Source organism: Ovis aries, chromosome 9 (assembly GCF_016772045.2).
Source record: "Ovis aries strain OAR_USU_Benz2616 breed Rambouillet chromosome 9, ARS-UI_Ramb_v3.0, whole genome shotgun sequence".
Classification (NCBI taxonomy): domain Eukaryota; kingdom Metazoa; phylum Chordata; class Mammalia; order Artiodactyla; family Bovidae; genus Ovis; species Ovis aries.
The window spans coordinates 21411716-21430161 of NC_056062.1; the positions used below are offsets into that span (position 1 = coordinate 21411716).

Sequence of the window (18446 nt, forward strand, 5' to 3'; positions counted from 1 at the left end):
TAGGTGAAATCTCCCACCTCCCGACCTGCTTTTGTTGGGAATTGCCTTTGCTTGGCATTGGACATGGGGAACTGGGTTTCTTAAGTTCCCACAGGGTGCAGCACACTTTACGAACCTCATATCGTGACTCCTCGAATCCTCAGGAGACAGAATTAATCACACCCATTTTATCCATGAAGCAGGTAAAGTAAAGGGTTTCACCCAAGGCCAGCATCTTAATGCAAGCTTGTCTGATTCTAGGCTCTTTCTCTGACACATTGAGACCCTGAACGCATCCCAGGCTCTTGGAGAAACATTCTCACAGTGTGGAAGAACACAGGATTCAGCTTCACAGGTTCCAGCCCCTAATACAGTGCCTTCTTGACTGTGTGTCTTTAGCAGGTCACTAAACATCTCTGAGCCTTGGCTTTCTCATGTCTAGATTAGAAACAAAATAAACGTCCCTTGCAAATCAATGACAGGAACCTATGAGATCATGTATTGAAATGGATTTATGGCCCCACACATTTAAGCTATTAATTATCACAGGAGTCTGTCTCGTTCAAATTTTAATAGTTCTGGCCCCAAGATTTGCAGAAATACTGAAGATTTTATCCAAGAATATATCACCACCTCCCTTTCATTCCTCCAAACATCTGTTGGTAGAGAGCACGTTGAAGGAACCGCTAATATATTGAAGTATTTTAGTTCTCTCAGTTCCAAATAATTTCACATGCATCCCAAAGACTGCGGGGAACAGTTGTAAAAGCTGTCTCTAAATGACTAAAACAGAAGGAGGATTTATTTTTAAATACACTACCATTTGTTAAAACAGATTCGTTTTTTAAATTCCCCAAACATCTAAACACTCCAGAACTTCTGAAAGGAAAATTCTGCCTTCTGGGCCTACTGGAAGGCATTTTTGGTGTCCTCTGGGTCCCCTCAAGCGTCTGGTTTCTGAGAGGGCCCTGGGGGAGTCCCTCTGGGATCAACTCAAAGCCAGGAAGGTCTGCTTTCAGTCCCAGAAACTGCAAGGTGTTTGTGCTCAGGGCTCCTGCCACGCAGACGGACCCCGTACGCGGGGACAGACTGAAGACCACCCGAAGCGAAGGACAGGAAACACAGGACAGAGGTGGGAGGAAGGGAAGCAGACCGGCCTGTGGGTCCCAGGACACACACCAAGGCTCCCCTACCCAGGTTTGCGAGCCAGCTGCTTCACTGGCTGTGTCAAGCACAGAGCATCGACCATAACACAGCGGTGTTGCATGCCCCGGGCTCTGTGGAGAGCCGGGCACTGCTGGCACCTGCTGTCCTGGAGTTGACAGTCTGTGGGAGAGACATACGTGGCAGGAAGAGTGATGCTGCGCTGGTGGGGAAGCGGGAGAAAGGCTAGATGAGATTTACAGGTGGCAGCGGCCACAGGAAGGGGGTCCGACCCGAGGCTGGAAAGTCTGGAAGGAGTCCCTGAAAGACGAGTAGGTCGGGAAAGAGAACGGCGGGAGAAAAGCACTTCAGGCAGAGGAGAGCACCTGGAGGAGGCTGAACAGAGCACAGACTTCTCAGTGAATTCTAGAAGGCTCTGTGGCTGCCGGAGATAGAGAAAGCGGCAGGAGGCGCTGCTGCTTCTCAAGGCGGAGACGACGCCCATCAGGCCTCAACTGTGCCCTCTGAACTGACACTTCTCTACCCTCCTCGTGGTCATGGGTTTGGACCCCAGGAAGGCTGGGCAGAGCTGGGTGTGGTTTGATGGCCTTAGAATCGCCAGGTGGTCATGTCACTGGCCCTGACGGTTCTCCATTGCTCTTTCCTCCGAGTCACTTAACAGTCTCCTCACTGCTCTCTTTTCCTCCAACACCACCCCCTTACACGCCCCCAGCAAGCTCTAAAAGTCTGGCCCGTCGACGGTAAGAGTGTTCACAGTACCACTACTGCCAGTAGCCAAAAGGGGAGAGCAACTCAGATGTCAGTCCGCAGATGAATGGGCCAACAAAGCATGGTGCACACACTCAATGCAATATCACTCGGCCTTAAAAATAAATGAAATTCTGATGCATGCTACGGCGTGGATGAACTCTGAGGACGTGAAACGAGCCAGTTACAAAAGGACAGACCTCACAGGATTCCACTGACATGAGATAAATTCGTATCAGAGTGGGCAAATTCACAGAAGACAGAAAGTAGAATAGATGTTACCAGGGGCTGGGAGGAGAGGAGAGTGGGGAGATAGTGCTTAATAGGTGCAGAGTCTCTGTTTGGAATGATGGAAAGGTGCTGCTGACGATGAACACTGACGGTCGCACAACGTTGTGAATGTACCAATGCCAGCGAATGGTACGCTTAGTAACGGTTAACATAGGAAACCAAACCAGCAGACAAACAAAAGCTGTCAAGGGCTCACATGCACTCAGGATAAAACCCAAGGTGTTCAGTGCAGTCTGGCTGCTCGCTGCCTCCCAGCCTCCACTCCACGGTCCAGGCAGACCCTGCCCTCCAGCCGCACTGCATGATGGGCAGATGCCAGTGAGGAGCCCCTGATGCCAGGACTCTGGCTGCATGCCAGCACAGCCTGCGGCATCAGCATGCACAGTCCCTCCCCCAGGGCACTCCCTGCTCCCTGAGCTTGGTGGAGGCTTCTCTCTGAGCTGCCGTAAGACTCTCTTTTACACAGCTCCTTGAAGTGTCTGTTCCCTCTCTCTCAAGCAAACTACAAGCTTCCTGAAAACTAGGGCACAGATCATGTAGTAAGGCACTTCCAGCAATGAGCATAGTACCTGGCACCAGTTGGACGTTCAATAAAATTAGAAGCTAATCAGAGCAGCCAACAGGGCTTATGCTGTGGCCAACAGGTGGTTTCCTCCATCATAGTTATTCCATCCCTATCATTGTCATATCACCGCCATCATCATTTTCACCACCTTCATCACCATTATCATCATTATCATTAACACTACCCTGTCTACATGATTAGTACTTAAGCTACGAGTAGCTATGAGTAGCCAGTAACATCCTGGCTCATGTATGCATAGAAAGATGGCCATGGGCAGGACACCAATTCAGAACAAAGGAAAAAAGGAAATCCAGGCAATCGAAGTCAGGTGGGGGAAGGAAGGACCATCTTCAGCAAGACTGAAGACAGAGTGGGCAGCTCACCATCAGCACAGCTCTCCGGAAGAGTCTGGAGTTGGCGGCCCTGGTGTTTACCAGGTGGATGCTGGCCACGTCGGCTCCACCACGGTCTGCTGCCAGGGTCACGCGCCGAGGGTCCCCGCCAAACGCTCGGATGTGGGTCTGCACCCAGGTCAGAGCCACCACCTGGTCCAGCAGCCCCCAGTTGCCGCTCAGCTCGCTGGACCCTTAAGAAAGAAGAAAGCCTTTAACCCTCTGTGATCGTGCACCCTGGATGCAGCTGATCAGGCACGTGGCGCCTGTGGGGGACCTAGACTCCCATCCACCCAGGTCAGGATTGTGGTTTCTCAATACGGTGGGAGAGCCTGGGCTCTGGAATCAGGCCCATCCAGCTGGGATTCTCCCATCAGCCTTTGCCAACTAGGAGACCATGGACACATCCCTCCACGTCTATGGACTAAGTCTTCCCCATCCTAGAGGGGGTGACTGCTCAGATGAGAGGCAGTGTGAGTTCAGAGCCCCTGCTTGGCACATCCAGAGAAGAGGAGCTGCGCTTACTGCCCCAGATCCTCCCTGGTTGCCCCTGACTCTCCGTGTCTCTTCCCCAGGATGAAGGCCAGGCCAGCCTGAGCCATCAGTCTCACCCCTTCCCACCACCTTCCATGACCTTCAGCAGCACTCAGTAGAGCTGATCTTCTTTTTCATATAATTCAGGAAATATTTTGTAATTTTAGATTTTTTTTTTTTGATGAGGACTATGTTTAAAGTCTTTATTGAACTTTTTGCAATATTGCTTCTGTTGTATATTTTGACTTCTTGGCTGTAAGGCATGCTAGCTCCCTGACAAGGGATTGAAGCTGCACTTCCTGCATTGGAAGGTGAAGTTTTAACCAGTGGACCATCAGGGAAGTCCCCAGCAAATATTTACTGAGCACTCAGCACTTTTAAAAAATGGAATGATTCGGACACAGAAAAACATACAGCCAGAACATTCTTCTCCATGGCATTTGAGACACCCTATGCCCAGGCCCCATGGCTATCTTCTGAACTGAGTGGACCCTCCTTAGTCTACACCACTAAGGACCTTGGAGTACCAGGCCAGTCCTGGTCTGAACAGAGGCTCACGCCCTTCTTCTCTGGCAGACCCTTTGCTTCAACCACTGCCTACGTGTGGCTGACTCTCAGGATGACGTCGCTGCCCACAGCACTCTCAAGGCCCAGGTCCCTCATGTGCCTCCAGGAGGCTGTCTCACGGGCACCTCAAGTCCATTCAATCCCAAAGGGAATCGATTCTAAGTCTCTTGAGTGCCCCACCAGAAGCTTCTCCTAAGTTTCTTGCCTTCTCCCTCAAACCCACCCACTCCTCTCCTGCACAGGCTTGTGGGTCTTCCTGGACTCCTCTTTCAGCTGCATCCCCTCTTCCCTCCTCCCCTGGTGCAGTGAGTGCTCCCGCACTGATCTCTGCCCTGTCTCTCTTAGAGCTGTTCGCTGGCCTCCTGTATCAGCACACTCCTCCTGCCCCTGAATTCTCTGTGTGCATCGAGTGATCTTCTAAATTGTAATTTTGATTCTCTCTCTCTCTGAGACTCACACACACATCCCCAATGTACACACACACACACACACACACACACACACAACAATGTATACACACACACCCCAATGTACACAGACACCAGTGTATACACACACACACCAGTGTACACACATACACTAGTGTACACACACCAAGGTATACACACACAACAAAGCACACACACACACAAAAACACCAATGTACACACACACAGACATCAGTGTACACACACACCCACTGCCCCATCCTATGTAAAGTCTCCCATCTCATCTCATGGTCCTTAGGGCACCATTTCAATTCTTCTCGTGCATTGCAAGCCCCCGAGGACCTGGTCATCCTTCTCTCAGGGCACATCTCCCTTTGTCTCTCCCCTGTCCTGTGCAGCAGCCGCCCAGGTTCCCCAGCAGATGCTCAAACACAGCAGCCCTCCCCTCCCCAACCCTGGGCTCGGCACACGTGACTTCTTCCACCCAGACCCCTCCCTCTGCCCTTGACCTGCCTTAGCTCCGACCTCTGACCCAGTCATCCTCCCAGTTACAGCGTCAACTCACAGGCAGCCTCCGGGGAAATAAGAGTCCCCTTTCAGAGTACTTGTCAGCATGGGCTCCCCTGCTAGACTCCGCCCTCCACTAAAACCAGTGGCACGCAGTCGGTCCTTATGAAATGTTAAGTGAATGAAATGACTACACTTATGATAAACACGATTCAGTATCAAGTGAGAAACTATCAACAAAAACCCATTTCCCCAGATAGAAAAGCAGCAAGACCTTGCATGCTGATTCCCCAGCCTGGTGTTCACAAAGAGCAGACGAGAACACCAGCTCGGTGGACATAATGGTTCGAATTACTCCTCCAGCTGGGGAGATGCTCAGAATTTCTTCAAACGCATTTCATGTTCTGGGTTTAATGAAGCCATTGGCACCCTTCTCTGTGGGCTTTTCTGGATTGCAGACACATTCTGTTTCCAAGGTCTCAGGGAGGGCAAGAAGGCTGGGCAGTGGCTGAACAAGACCCAGTCTGGGAGGTGACGCCCACGGCCTGCATTTCCAGGGACAATGTAGAGGCAGCGAGGGCACTGTCCCTGACTCCCAGGCCCCCATGTACCAGCTTCCCACTGACAACGCTGACATTCTGGGTTCTATAGACCCCTAGAAGTCACAGATGAGGGTGCTTTCAGGAAGCAAATCTGAACTGGGCTTCACTTTATGCCAGCACCGTGTTAAGTAGTGCAGAGAGCAAGACAGACAAGGTCTCAGCCCTCGGGGCAGACAGCCTCCAGGACAGGCACAGGGAGCAGCCAACTAGCTGATTTGAGATGGTCTAGCTCAACCCTTTTACTCCCTAGTGGAACCTGAGACTTGAAAGGGAAAGAGTTTGTTTAGTTGCAAGAAGTAAATTTTCTTTCAGATTTTATTTTTAATGTGGGACCAAAGTCTTTATTGAATTTGTTGCAATGTTGTTTCTGTTTTATGTTTTGGTTTTCTGGCCACAGGGCATGCGCAATCTTAGCTTCCTGATCAGGGAAGGAACCCACACTCTCTGAACTGGAAGGTGAAGTCTTAACCACTCGGCTGCCAGGGAAGTTCCCTAGAAGCAAATTTTAGATAGAATCGGCACTTAAATCTAACACACACTCAGTACTTTTTATCCTAACACTCAATCCAATTCAGCAAACATTTGTCAAAAAAAAAAAAAAAAATCTATGGTGTGCAAGGCAGTCTGTCATTTTCATTAAAAATTTTAGGTACTCTTTTTATGGACGCTTCTCTGCTCAGAAGCCTTCATAACTCCTTCATTCCTGCTGCACACAAAGTCTAACTTCCTCCTGGCTTCTCCTCCCCTCTAAGATTAACTTCAGGCTTCCCTGGTGGCTCAGCTGGTAAAGAATCTGCCTGCAGTGCAGGAGACCTGGGTTCGATCCCTGGGTTGTGAAGATTCCCTGGAAGAGGGTCTGGCAACACATTCCAGTATTCTTGCCTGGAGAATTCTATGGACAGAGGAGGCTGGTGGGCTACAAGTCTCATGGGGGGTGGGGCGGTGTCTCAAAAGTCGGACAAAACTGAAGCGACCAAGCAGTAGCAGCAAAATTAACTTCAGCCCATCTGAGCAGTCTGCGTTCCCTTCATTTTCCAACACCCATCCTAGTCTAGACCTCGGGGTCTGCTCATCGCCTGTGCTCATCACCCTACAGTCTGGTCTTGGCTGAGCTCCATTCTCTTCATCTTCAGGGCTGAGCTCTGGTCTCACCTGGCTCAGCCCCGCCACAAATATGCAGCAAGCAGTGCTGCTGGGGGCATGAAACTGGACAGGGCTGCTTTCTGCTGGCCAGGCATGTACAGTCCAGGAGGGAGCCCAGGATGTGAGGGGAAGATCTCTGGACAACGTGATCATGCGCCTCTCCAACTGCCTCACCCCACCCTGATCTAATCCTCCAGCTCTGTTCTCCCCACTCTCTGGTCAAAACACACCAGCAAGCATGCAGTTGTTCCCTCATGGTCTAAATGACTCTTGCTTGCTCATTTGATTTATTCAGTTATCTTTGTAAAGCTCCTCAGCTAGGCTCACAGCAGTTCCTTCCCCAGGTCTTGTTGATGGCTATCAATAAAAGGGATCATGGTGCATGGGCTTTGCAGGTGGGTTATGGAGCCAGACCAGTCAGGCACTGGTCTTACTCCATCCCCTACAAGCTGAGCAGGGCCCTGGATGAGTTATTTAATGTGACTTGACTTTCTCCATCTGTAAAATGGGATAATAATAGTACCAACTTCAACAGGTTGTTATGATGATTAAATTTGTTAAGATTTGTAAAAGGAATAGAATGATGCAGAGCCTGGTATAAGGCACTCTAGAAGTTATTTGTCTTTTCTTAAATAAAATAAAACAGGTTTAGGTCCAGCTCTTATCTCACAGATGCCCTTTGTGGAGTCTATGTTGTCTTCAGCAACAGAAGTTGCACTGGTGATGGAGCAGAACTCCAGGCCTGTTCTGATCAAAACAGGGAGCAGACCCCTCAGAGGGGAGGCTCTAAGGGGAAGCTCTGAGTGCTCCCGGGATGATGGGGTGATGGGCACATTACGGGGCCTGGCCTTCAGTCTGGCTCCCAGGCCAAAGCACACTTCCTCTGCTCCCAGACCCTGCAGGAGGCCTGAGGGCCATGGCCCACCCACTCCTCTGACCCTGCAGGCCGCTGGCCCCAGGTCCCCTCACTGCATTGCTTTGCCAGAGAGAGGAGGGTAATCACTGTGCCCCACGCTGGCGGGGTCTGTCCTGCCTGTGAGATCCAGGCAGGGGGACCCCTTCACTTCCTTTCCACCTGCTCTTCACCAGGAACCATGCTCCTTCTAAGTACTGTTGAGTTTGGGCTTTTCTCCCTGAGAACACGAGTTTGTCTAGTCAGCCGCAGAGCTGACATCAGTTTCTGATTCCATCTCTCTCCCGTCTCTTTCTTAATGTGCCTCTGGAGTCTGGCGCTCTCGGGGGATTATCTTCACTCTGAGCTACAACAGCAGATGCCGCGTGCATTCATCACATGAGATAAAGTACATGAAGTGGCAACTCGGCATGACTCAGTAACTGCCAGGGCTGCTGCTGGCCAGATGCAGGGCCCGGACATGGCTGCAGCAGAGCCCTCACTTACGGAGGCCCTGCCGGGAAAAGGAAGTGGTGTTAACCCTTGGGAGCCCCTGGGAGGTACCAGCAAGCTTCCAGATGTTTGCCTTCAGATGCTTAATCTCATGAGAGGCGAGCAGCCTGGGGTGGATGAGATGCGGAGGGACTGACCCCGGGTCTCCTGCATTCTAGGCATATTCTTTACCCTCTGAGCCACCAAGAGCCTAAGGGGGCTGGTAGAGGATCCACCTGCCAACACAGTAGATGCTAAAGATGTGGATTTAATCCCATGGGTCGGGAAGATCCCCTGGAGTAGAAAATGGCAACAGTCTTCCAGTATTCTTGCCTGGAGAATCCCATGGACAGAGGAGCCTATCTGGCTACAGTCCATGGGGCTACAGAGATGGGGACACAACTGAGTGACTGAGCATGCACACTCAGAAGTGAGGCAGAAAGTCCCTTGACCTCTCTGAGCCCCGTGCTTTTCTCTGTGAAATGGTCACACTGTGCTGACCTCATGGAGGTACCTGGAGACTGGGATGACGTCATCTCGGAAAGACATCTGGTAGAGACACGGACGCTGGGTGAGCGTTATTCTCTTTCTCTCTTGCTGACAGTGTTGCTTTAAGCAGAGGAACAGGCAGTGTGGCAAGCCAGGAGTGAGAAGGGGTGGGTGTTCTCTGCCTCCCCCAACACCGCTCCCAGAAATGGGGCTGCCTTCCCAGGAGCCCGTGGAATTCTCCATAGATTACAGCCCATGAAATCATAAGCCCGCCCCCTCACCTACAGGTAGCATATGGAAATTCTCTTCTGTTTGGAAAAGCTCTGAGCCCCACACAAGCAGGTTCTGCAGGCTGGCTTCTGAGTTTCACCATCTCTTTAGTGAAAGGAGCTCCTGACTTAAGAGACATCAGTGGTGTTTTTAAAAACAGGAAAGAAAATCCAGCAGAAGAGTCCAGTGCTCTAGCAGCCGCCACTGCCTCCCTGAAGGAAAGCCTGGAATGGATTCATCAGCCACACTCCCCTCATCGGCACTGGTCACATGTTGCCTTAACTTGTTGCCCGTTTCATGTCTGCTGTGCAAACCTAAAGTCTTCGTTATGACACTCAAGGCCTCTAGCCACGTGATCTACCCAGCCCTATCCCCCAAGACCCCAGGGTTCTGCTCACGCTGGATGCCTGCCTTGCTCACCCAGGCTCTGGAGAAGCCGTGGTTCCAGCCACGTTACCTCCCACCCGCCCAACCATATCCATCACACAAGACATCCTAGGTCTTAAATGAGACCCCCAAAGAACAGAAATGATGCTCAGTGCTGTTCTTGAGGACATGCAAAGCCCATCACAGCCTCTGGAGCCCCTTCACACATAGCAGCTCGCTTGAGTCTCACAGTGACTTTGGAAGTTGGGTTAAAATTACTCCTATTTTACAGAGGAGAAAACTGACACTTGGAGAAAGGGAGGGTTTTGTCCAAGGTCACACAGACAACACTTGGCTCTTCGGATTCCCAGACCAGGAATTCCCATTCCCAGCTCTGCCCTCCACCACAGCTGCCTAACAAACAACTGCTCTACCACTGGAGGTTGGGTGGGGTTGGGTGGAGTGGGGTTGGGGTGGAGATGAAAGAAAAGACATCATCAGTGGATGATGCTGGGATTGGTCCAAGCCTCAGTTCTGCCCTGGGGGCTGGTGGGAAGGTAGAAGGTGTAACCTAAGGGATGATGTCTGTGACTGCAAAGGAGACAGGCCAGAAGCTGACGGTGATGATGGAAATCATTGTCTATGCAGCCCTTGCTCCAGGAAACAGCTCTCTGAAGGCCCCAGAGCTCTTATCCACCCCTTAGCGTCTCCAGGGCAGGTGGACCCTGGTGGTGAATCCTGGCTCTGCCTTTTTTCCTGACCATGTGAGCCAGAGCAAGGGTCTAGCCCTCTGGGGTCTCAGTATGCACAAGCACACACACAGAGTTATTAATATCACGAGACAAAACACTTAAGGTACTTGGAATGGCTTCAGACACGTGGTGACTTCCATCAGTGGCAACTGTGACCTACAGGCATCAGCATGGCTGGAGCGTCTCATGAAGGTACTGGCTGTACTCAGTGGGCTGGAGGAGGGCCAGGGGCCAGGAGGGGATGAGGTTTTAGGAAGAAAGGACTAAACGCACACAAAGAACACACTCGGCTCAGGGAGTCAGTGGTCCCCACCAACCCCAGCAACTCACCAGAACTCAGGAATCCAAAGATGCCCGTTCGATAGCTGGCCGTGACCACAATGAGGTTGCCAACAGCAGCCAGGAAGGAGCCGTCCACTGCCGGCTGGTCCCCACTGCCCTTGCCCTCCGCAGCGTTGTGGAAGAACACCAGCACAGACGCATTGGGGGCCTGCAGGGGGTGCAGAAATGAGCGGGCTGCAGGTGGCCACCTCCCCCTCCAGAGCTTGGGAATGACACCTTTGCCATGTAGGTGCCAGACCGAGCCGACACACCACTCTGGATGTGTCAACACACCTACCCCAAGGCCAGGCAGGGGCAACAGAGCAGCCCAAGAGAGAAATGGCAAAGTTACTTTTGACTGGAAACTCCCCGATGGGGAAGGGATCCTGGATTTGAAGTCAGGAGATGGGGATCAAGCCTCTGCTCAGGCCAGCTGTGATTTCTTAGTAAGCCATGAAGCCTCTCCTAGCCTCAGTTTCTACACCTTTAAAGTGGGAAAGGGGGGAGAAGATAGAAATAAACATACCTATCATTTCCTCCTAGAGTCAGTATGAAGACCAACGACATCATAGATCAACTGTAAAGTACTGTCGGCAACTTCTTGCTCACATTATGGAAAAAGTTATGCTCACTGGTCACCACTCACTGGCCCTAGCTGTGAACTCTGGGACTCGAATGACCAAATCTACAGTAATAACTCACTAGCTGAGTGACCTTAGGCACGTCATCCGACCTCTCTGAGCCTTGGGCTTTTCATCTGTCCAATGGGAATGATACCTCTTAGAAGCGTCAGGAGGATCAGAAGGAAGGATGCTGTGAGGTGTCCAGCCGATGACGGGCACAGACCTCCAGAGGTGGTCCCTCCCCCGGCCCCTGCTCTTTCCAGTGTGTTCAACACTGTCCGGCTCCTACACTGCCCAAGTGATGGTCTCCTCCAGGCTTTAGGTGTAGTCTCTGTCCCACTCTGCCATTTCCAATGTCTCTTATCACCTGTTCATTGGTTAATTAGTATCTATGACTTGTTTTATTCCATTCTCATAAGAACCTCATAAGCTGATGATATTTCTCTTCCTACTTTTCGAAACAGGAAACTGGGGCACAAAAAATGTGAGTTGCCTTCTGCAGGCCAGGGAGGCAGTGGTAAGTGGCAGGCTCGTTTGGAGCCAGGACTTAATTCAACATCTCCAGAATGATCTGGCCAGCCCTGGACATCACCATCACCTTCCTCACTCTAGGCTCTATGCTTCTATTGATGCAGCCCAGAGGAGCCTCCATGTTCAGGTGCCCTTGTTCCAAATCTCACTCAGCAGCTTGCTGTGCTCAAATCTCCCAAGTGCATTGCCTCTGGCTGCTGGTGGCTCAGGGACCAGGAAGTGGAGGTGCATCACATGCACCGTGGGATCTGCCAACACGACTCATGTCTCCTGAGGCTCATCAGTTCCGTTTTCTCTCATGAGTTCTGACTCTTCCCCCCAAACAGGAAACTCAACTCAGCATCAGGATCCTAGATGCCACTTAGGCAGGTACAGGCTTCAAACCAGGGCCTAACCAGAGTCAACCGTGAATATTCACTGGAAGGACTGAAGCTGAAGCTCCAGTACTTTGGCCACCTGATGTGAAGAGCCAACTCACTGGAAAAGACCCTGATGCTGGGAAAGATTGAAGGCAGGAGGAGAAGGGGGTGACAGAGGATGAGATGGTTGCATCGCATCACCAACTCGATGGACATGAGTTTAAGCATGCTCTGGGAGTTGGTGATGGACAGGGAAGCCTGGCATGCTGCAGTCCATGGGGTCACGAATAGTTGGACACAACTGAGTGACTGAACTGAACTGCCTATTTCTGTTCCTCCCGCTGTAATGAAAGCCCCCCTTGAGGACAGCAACTTTATTGTGTTCATAGCTACAGCCCACAGAGAACAGATCCTCCCATCATTGGCGCTTTATGAATATCTCTTAGAGAAATGAACCCAGATAACCATGCACCATGCTCCCATGCAGGAGATGAGAAGAGGCCCTTGAGGAACCAGGCTGGCGCTCAGCCCCTCAGGCCTCAGGGAGCCAAGAACCAGCCCGGAGAGCACAGGGTGGACCATGCTGGCAGTGCGGGATTCGGGGATTTCCAACAGGGCAGCTTTCACGGCAAACATAGCAAGGGCGGTCGAACTCACCATGTTCTGCGGGACAAACACGTTGAGATACAGGCAATCTTCGCTGGCCCCGGGAGGCGTGGGCGTCCTGATGCCTGGCTGCCAGCACCTGGCCCTGCAGATACAGATGGATGGCGTGTGACTTTCAGGAAAAACAATTAAAGGGACACACGCAGCCCTCCTGCATGTCCGGCAGCAGCAACAGAACCCATTGCCCAATTCTGAAGGCCCAGCAGCCCACCAACAATTAGGCAGCTTCAGGAAATGGTTAATGGAATTGGTGAGTAAATGCTGGAAGGAGCAGGATGACCGCCAGTCTCTCTATCATGGGCCTGAGGAGTGTCCCCTGGACAAGGTGCCCGCCCAGATAGAGCAGAGGAACATGGGTGTCACCTGGGCCCCGGGGCCCTGCAGGCTTCAGTGTGCAGACCTGCTGGGATGAAGGGCCTCGACTTGCTTTCTCCATCACTACAGAGTCAGGTGTGCTGCGAAACATCTCCTTGCATAAGAGCTGAGATGCATATCTGGGACACACCTGAAGCAAGCATGATGGTTACCTGTCCAAGCCTGGTTAGTACTGGGCTCTGATGGACCGAGCTCTCACTGCTCTTCACTCAAAAGCCTCAGTTCCCTCACCTGTCAAGTGGGTGGATCCTAACCCAGCGAAGTTCTCTAATTAGTGCTTATATGTTTCTTTTGTCTCCCAGTGGTGACTTCCATGGCTTTCTGCATCCTTCTGCCACTGTGCTAGCTTAAGCCTTCCTGTTGCTCGCCTGGAATATCCCAGAGCCTCCTGCTCATCCCTCTGTCTGGTCCTGAGCTCCTAGAGCTGCCCACCAACTGGCCGTGGGCAGTGATGGACAGGGAGAATGTGGCTGTGTCCTCGGGACAGAGTTGTGGAGGGGAAGGCCATGGGGTGAGAGAGGCAGGCACGGGTGCTCCTTCCACAGATAACTCTGAACGTGCTTTCATCAGAAAAATAACAAAATCATATCCCATCTGTCAACTATCTACAGTGGTACATGCATGGGAGGGAATGGGAAAAACTGAAAAGCAGAGGAAGGAAAATAGGATATTCCATTTTTCTCCCATTTTTGAAAACTCCTTTTAATATCATTCTTATTGGGGGAATGAAAGGGCCTTTTACATTATTATTATTTTTTAATTATTATTATAAGCTCCTATGCTTTTCCTTCTCTGCTTATTTCTCAGTCCCACTGAGGTCAGATGTAGCTGGGAGGTTGAGTTCCGGCCACTGCCACGCTGGGGCACTTGATGAATGTGCCCCGCCCATGGGCGTGGCCCAAGGAAACCTCCCCTGCCCTAACAGCCTCTCTTTCCTGGACGCGAAGTCAAGGGAGGTTGCTAGAAGGAACCTTGGAAGATCTGTCCTGAAGAAGACACGCCAGCCTGGGTCCCCGCATCACTGCATGGAGCAGAGCCCACCAGCCCCTCCATCACCAAAGGAGGCAGGACCAAGACAATGTTAAGTCACCAACAAGTGGGGGTTTATGTGTAAAAGCACTCAACGTCATCTTAGCTAATGTATCCCCAGCGCACAGCTCAAATTCTATCAACTCTCACTTTGAAGGCTTAGAATGGGAGAAGGCTTCTCTGGACACCACACCACCCCCCCCCCCCCAAGATGTATTCCACTCCATCCTTACCGTGGCTTGGTGGCTTCCCAGGACCCAGTCCAGTTCAAGTGCTCGGGGGCCCGGAAGCGTTTCTCCCCCAGGGGCGGGGCGGCATACGGAACTCCCAGGAACTGGTCCACTGGCTTCCACGAAGTGCCCACTTGAATGGCCTGCGACCTGCCCAGCAGCTGGCCGTGGGTGGCGATGGGCACTGAAGGTGGAGATGTCCCAAAGCCGGGCAGAGGGATGTCTGGGGCGGGGGAAGGAAGAGAGCACAGCACATGCTCTATTCAGGGGTATTCTAGACATGTTGTAAGAAACAAATCAAAAAGCCCAAACACTGCTTTCTGTACTTAAAAATAATGTTAGTTATGCATTCAGGCCCCAATCACTTAAGTCTAGTCATGTTAGTATCTAATGTGGAAAAAAAAAAGAAAAAAGAAACCCAACAAAGACACCTGATCTTCCCCAGGCACTGAGCAGTCCTTCCCTCAGCTCTGTCATCTCAAGTTCTTTTCGAGGAGATCACCCAGGCCCACAAACCCTGACTCGGCTCCCTGGGACCAGATGTCATCACGATTCTGGATTACTTGGATTTTAAAAAGAACAGAGGGGCCCAGACCATGCAAGGTCCAATCCTCCAGAGGAGTCTGGACTTGAGCCCCAACATTGGACCTGCCAATTACTTCCGGGAGGAAATGTATGGGCTGGTCCAGCTAAGAGGGATGAATACCCAATATCATTTCTTCGGTCAACTTTGGGCCAGATTTTGACCCCAAACGAGTTTGCCAAAAACTTACAAAAATATTTTTTTCTGACTTTAAGACTGCTTGGATTTTAGAACTATCACTGAGGCACTGCAGACCCGGTAAGTACATTTCACTGGTGAGGAAGTGGTTTTAGGGGCTGAGGGTGGGTAGCTGTCAGGACGTCAAGGTGATGAGGTAAGATTCCAAGCTGTACTTTTCTGAGCCCCAGCTCTGCCCATGGGGCCGAGGTTCACACGGGGTCAAGGGTCAGGCCTGGACTGCAGCACTCATCCTCCCTTTGTGCCTGTCTGGATCCCACCTGGTCCTTTAGGTCAGGCTGGTGCTGCCGGCCATCCTGCCCTGTGCTCCATAGGCCTCCCGCCCCTCCCAGCAGTGCTAATCTCCAGACACTTATCAGCCTCCCTGTAGCCTTATCTTATCTCCTCTGCTGTATTCCCTCACATTCATTCATTGAGTCAATATACTTTTATCATCTCAGTTTAGTTCAGTTCAGTCACTCAGTCTTGTCTGACCCTTCACAATCCCTTGTCAATCTCTTCACAATGGACTGCAGCTAGCCAGGCTTTCCTGTCCATCACCAACACCTGAAGTTTACTCAAACTCATGTCCAAGGAGTTGGTGATGCCATCCAATCATCTCATTCTCTGTTGCCCACTTCTCCTCCTGCCCTCAATCTTTCCCAGCATTGGGGTCTGTTCAGATGAGTCAGTTCTTCGAATCAGGTGGCCAGAGTATTGGAGTTTCAGCTTCAGCATCAGTCCTTCCAATGAATATTCAGGACTGAGTTCCTTTAGGATGGACTGGTTTGATCTCCTTGCAGTCCAAGGGACTCTCAAGAGTCTTCTCCAACACCACAGTTCAAAAGCATCAATTCTTCAGCGTTCAGCTTTCTTTATAGTCCAACTCTCACATCCATACATGACTGCTGGAAAAACCATAGCTTTGACTAGACGGGCCTTTGTTGGAAAAGTAATGTCTCTGCTTTTTAATATGCTATCTAGGTTGGTCATAACTTTTCTTCTAAGGAGTAAGCGTCTTTTAATTTCATGGCTGCAGTCACCATCTGCAGTGATTTTGGAACCCCCCAAAATAAAGTCTGTAACTGTTTCCACTATTTCCCCATCTATTTGCCATGAAGTGATGGGACCAGGTGCCATGATCTTTGTTTTCTGAATGTTGAATTTTAAGCCAACTTTGCCACTCTCCTCTTTCACTTTCATCAAGAGGCTCTTTAGTTCTTCTTTGCTTTCTGCCATAAGGGTGGTGTCATCTGCATATCTGAAGTTATTGATATTTCTCCTGGCAATCTTCATTCCAGCTTTTGCTTCATCCAGCCCAGCATTTCTCATGACGTACTCTGCATATAAGTTAAATAAGCAGGGTGACAATATACAGTCTTGATGTACTCGTTTCCTGATTTGGAACCAGTCTGTTGTTCGATGTCCAGTTCTAACTGTTGCTTCCTGACCTGCATACAGAGTTCTCAAGAGGCAAGTCAGGTGGTCTGGTATTCCCATCTCTTCAAGAATTTTCGAGAGTTTGTTGTGATCCACACAGTGAATGGCTTTGGCATAGTCAATTAAGCGGAAGTAGATGTTTTTCTGGAATTCTCTTGCTTTTTCAATGGTCCAACAGATGTTGGTAATTTGACTTCTGGTTCCTCTGCCTTTTCTAAATCCAACTTGAACATCTGGAAGTTCACAGTTCACATACTGTTGAAGCCTGGCTTGGAGAATTTTGAGCATTACTTTACTAGCGTGTGAGATGAGTACTAGCTCAGGCTCAGTGCCAAACGTTATTTTCAGGGGCTTAAGACAGGCGGCCTGTGTCTGGTTCCCACAGGTGTTAGGGCCTCACCCAGAGGAAACCAACACTGGTGAAGAGATTCTGTGTGTGTGTGTATCTGTGTGTGCATACACGTGTGTGCAGTCTCTCTTATTTATTTCCGACAGGTGTGTTTTCTTTGCTCCAATTCACTGTGAGCTGATGGAGAGAGAAAGCTTTTTGGTCCGCAGCTCTGTCTGTCTAAAATACACATTTATGATGAACATAAATATGGGAGAGGAGGCAGACCAACAGACAGGCGGAAGTTTACCCATTCCTCAGGAGTTTGGTACTATGCAGTGGCTCAACTGGAGGTGGTTTTGACCCCAGGAAACATTTGACAATGTCTGGAGATATTCTGGGGTTGTCACAAGGAATGAGGAGAGGTCTGAGCTCCTAGTATCTCATAGGATGGAGGCCAGAGATGCTGTTAAACAACCTATGATAGAGACAGCAGGTCATCCAGTCATCCAGCCCCAGGTGTCAGTGGTGGCGGGGCTGAGACCCCCTGGTGTGAGGTGCATTCATGACCTCCAGGCCACTGAGGGTCCACGTGGTGAGGAGGAAGCAATGAACGGACCTGTGTTTGTGTGAGGGACCAGCTGCTTTAGAAAAACCTCATAGTTCTTTTGACCCTCGATTTTCCCATCACCTAGAAAGGAACAGCAGCTGCCCCTACAACACAAAGATGTCAGGAAGAAATAACATGATGCCTGTAATGTCCCAAGCTCAGTGCCTGGTGCGTGACCGGAGACCAACACGTGAATGAAAGAATGGGGAGAGGGAAGGAGGGAAGGAAGAAAGGAAGGAGGGAGAGATGGAAGGAAGGAGGGAAGGAGTGGAGGGGTGAAAGAGAGAAAGAAAAAGGAAGGACAAAGGGTGGAGAGAACAGAAGGAAAGAGTGAGTGAAAACTTGGTTGTTCACACACTGGCATGTGAGTTATAACCCAAAGTGGAAACTTGGGATGGAAAGAAATACGTGCTGCTTTATAATCTGGCCTCGATCGCAAATCATGCCTGCTCTCACCCCCACAGTTCCTTCCTTCTCACAAGATTCCCTGTTTCAATTGCAAATCACAGGCTCTCAGGCCAGCATTCAGGACCGACCGTGGATGCTAAGGCAGTGAAAACTCCCAAGGTCAGCTCTTTTGCTCTGCAGGAAACAGCCACATTTCATGAACGTGGCATCATCTCAAGCAGGGAGCAGAGACAGAAAGTATAAAAGCTAAAGAATTTTGAGGGAATGCAAGCCTGCTTTCCCACGGACAGTGGTATTTAAGCCTCCCTCCAGAGGCTGCCCAATGTATCCCAGATGGAGTGAGATCCAACATGGGAAAAATATCTGCTGTGCGTTTCTCTCTTTTGAAATCTTTTGCAGAAGTGGAGATTCTTTCTAGAATACCCATATATTTAGATTCTGTGACTATTTGGATTAAGAAAATTATTTGTAGCTCTATATGTACTTTAGGTGCAAATAAACCAATGTCTATATAGACACACGTGGGCATGTGTCCTATGCTGGAGAGTGAGCATTTCATGCTGAATTTGAGACACAGAGAATTCAG

General features: G+C 50.4%; 1 protein-coding gene across 2 annotated transcripts in view; it reads right to left on the minus strand.

The window, feature by feature from the left end:
• Positions 1-18446, minus strand: part of TG (thyroglobulin) — a 231513-nt gene that overhangs the window by 97811 nt on the left and 115256 nt on the right. For both annotated transcript variants that reach the window (XM_027972878.2, XM_042254076.1), the window contains exons 38-41: positions 14318-14537; positions 12672-12765; positions 10511-10670; positions 3130-3332 (exon numbers count right to left, since the gene is read on the minus strand). In XM_027972878.2, coding sequence (XP_027828679.2) covers positions 3130-3332; positions 10511-10670; positions 12672-12765; positions 14318-14537 — 677 coding nt within the window. The remainder of the gene's footprint in view (positions 1-3129; positions 3333-10510; positions 10671-12671; positions 12766-14317; positions 14538-18446) is intronic.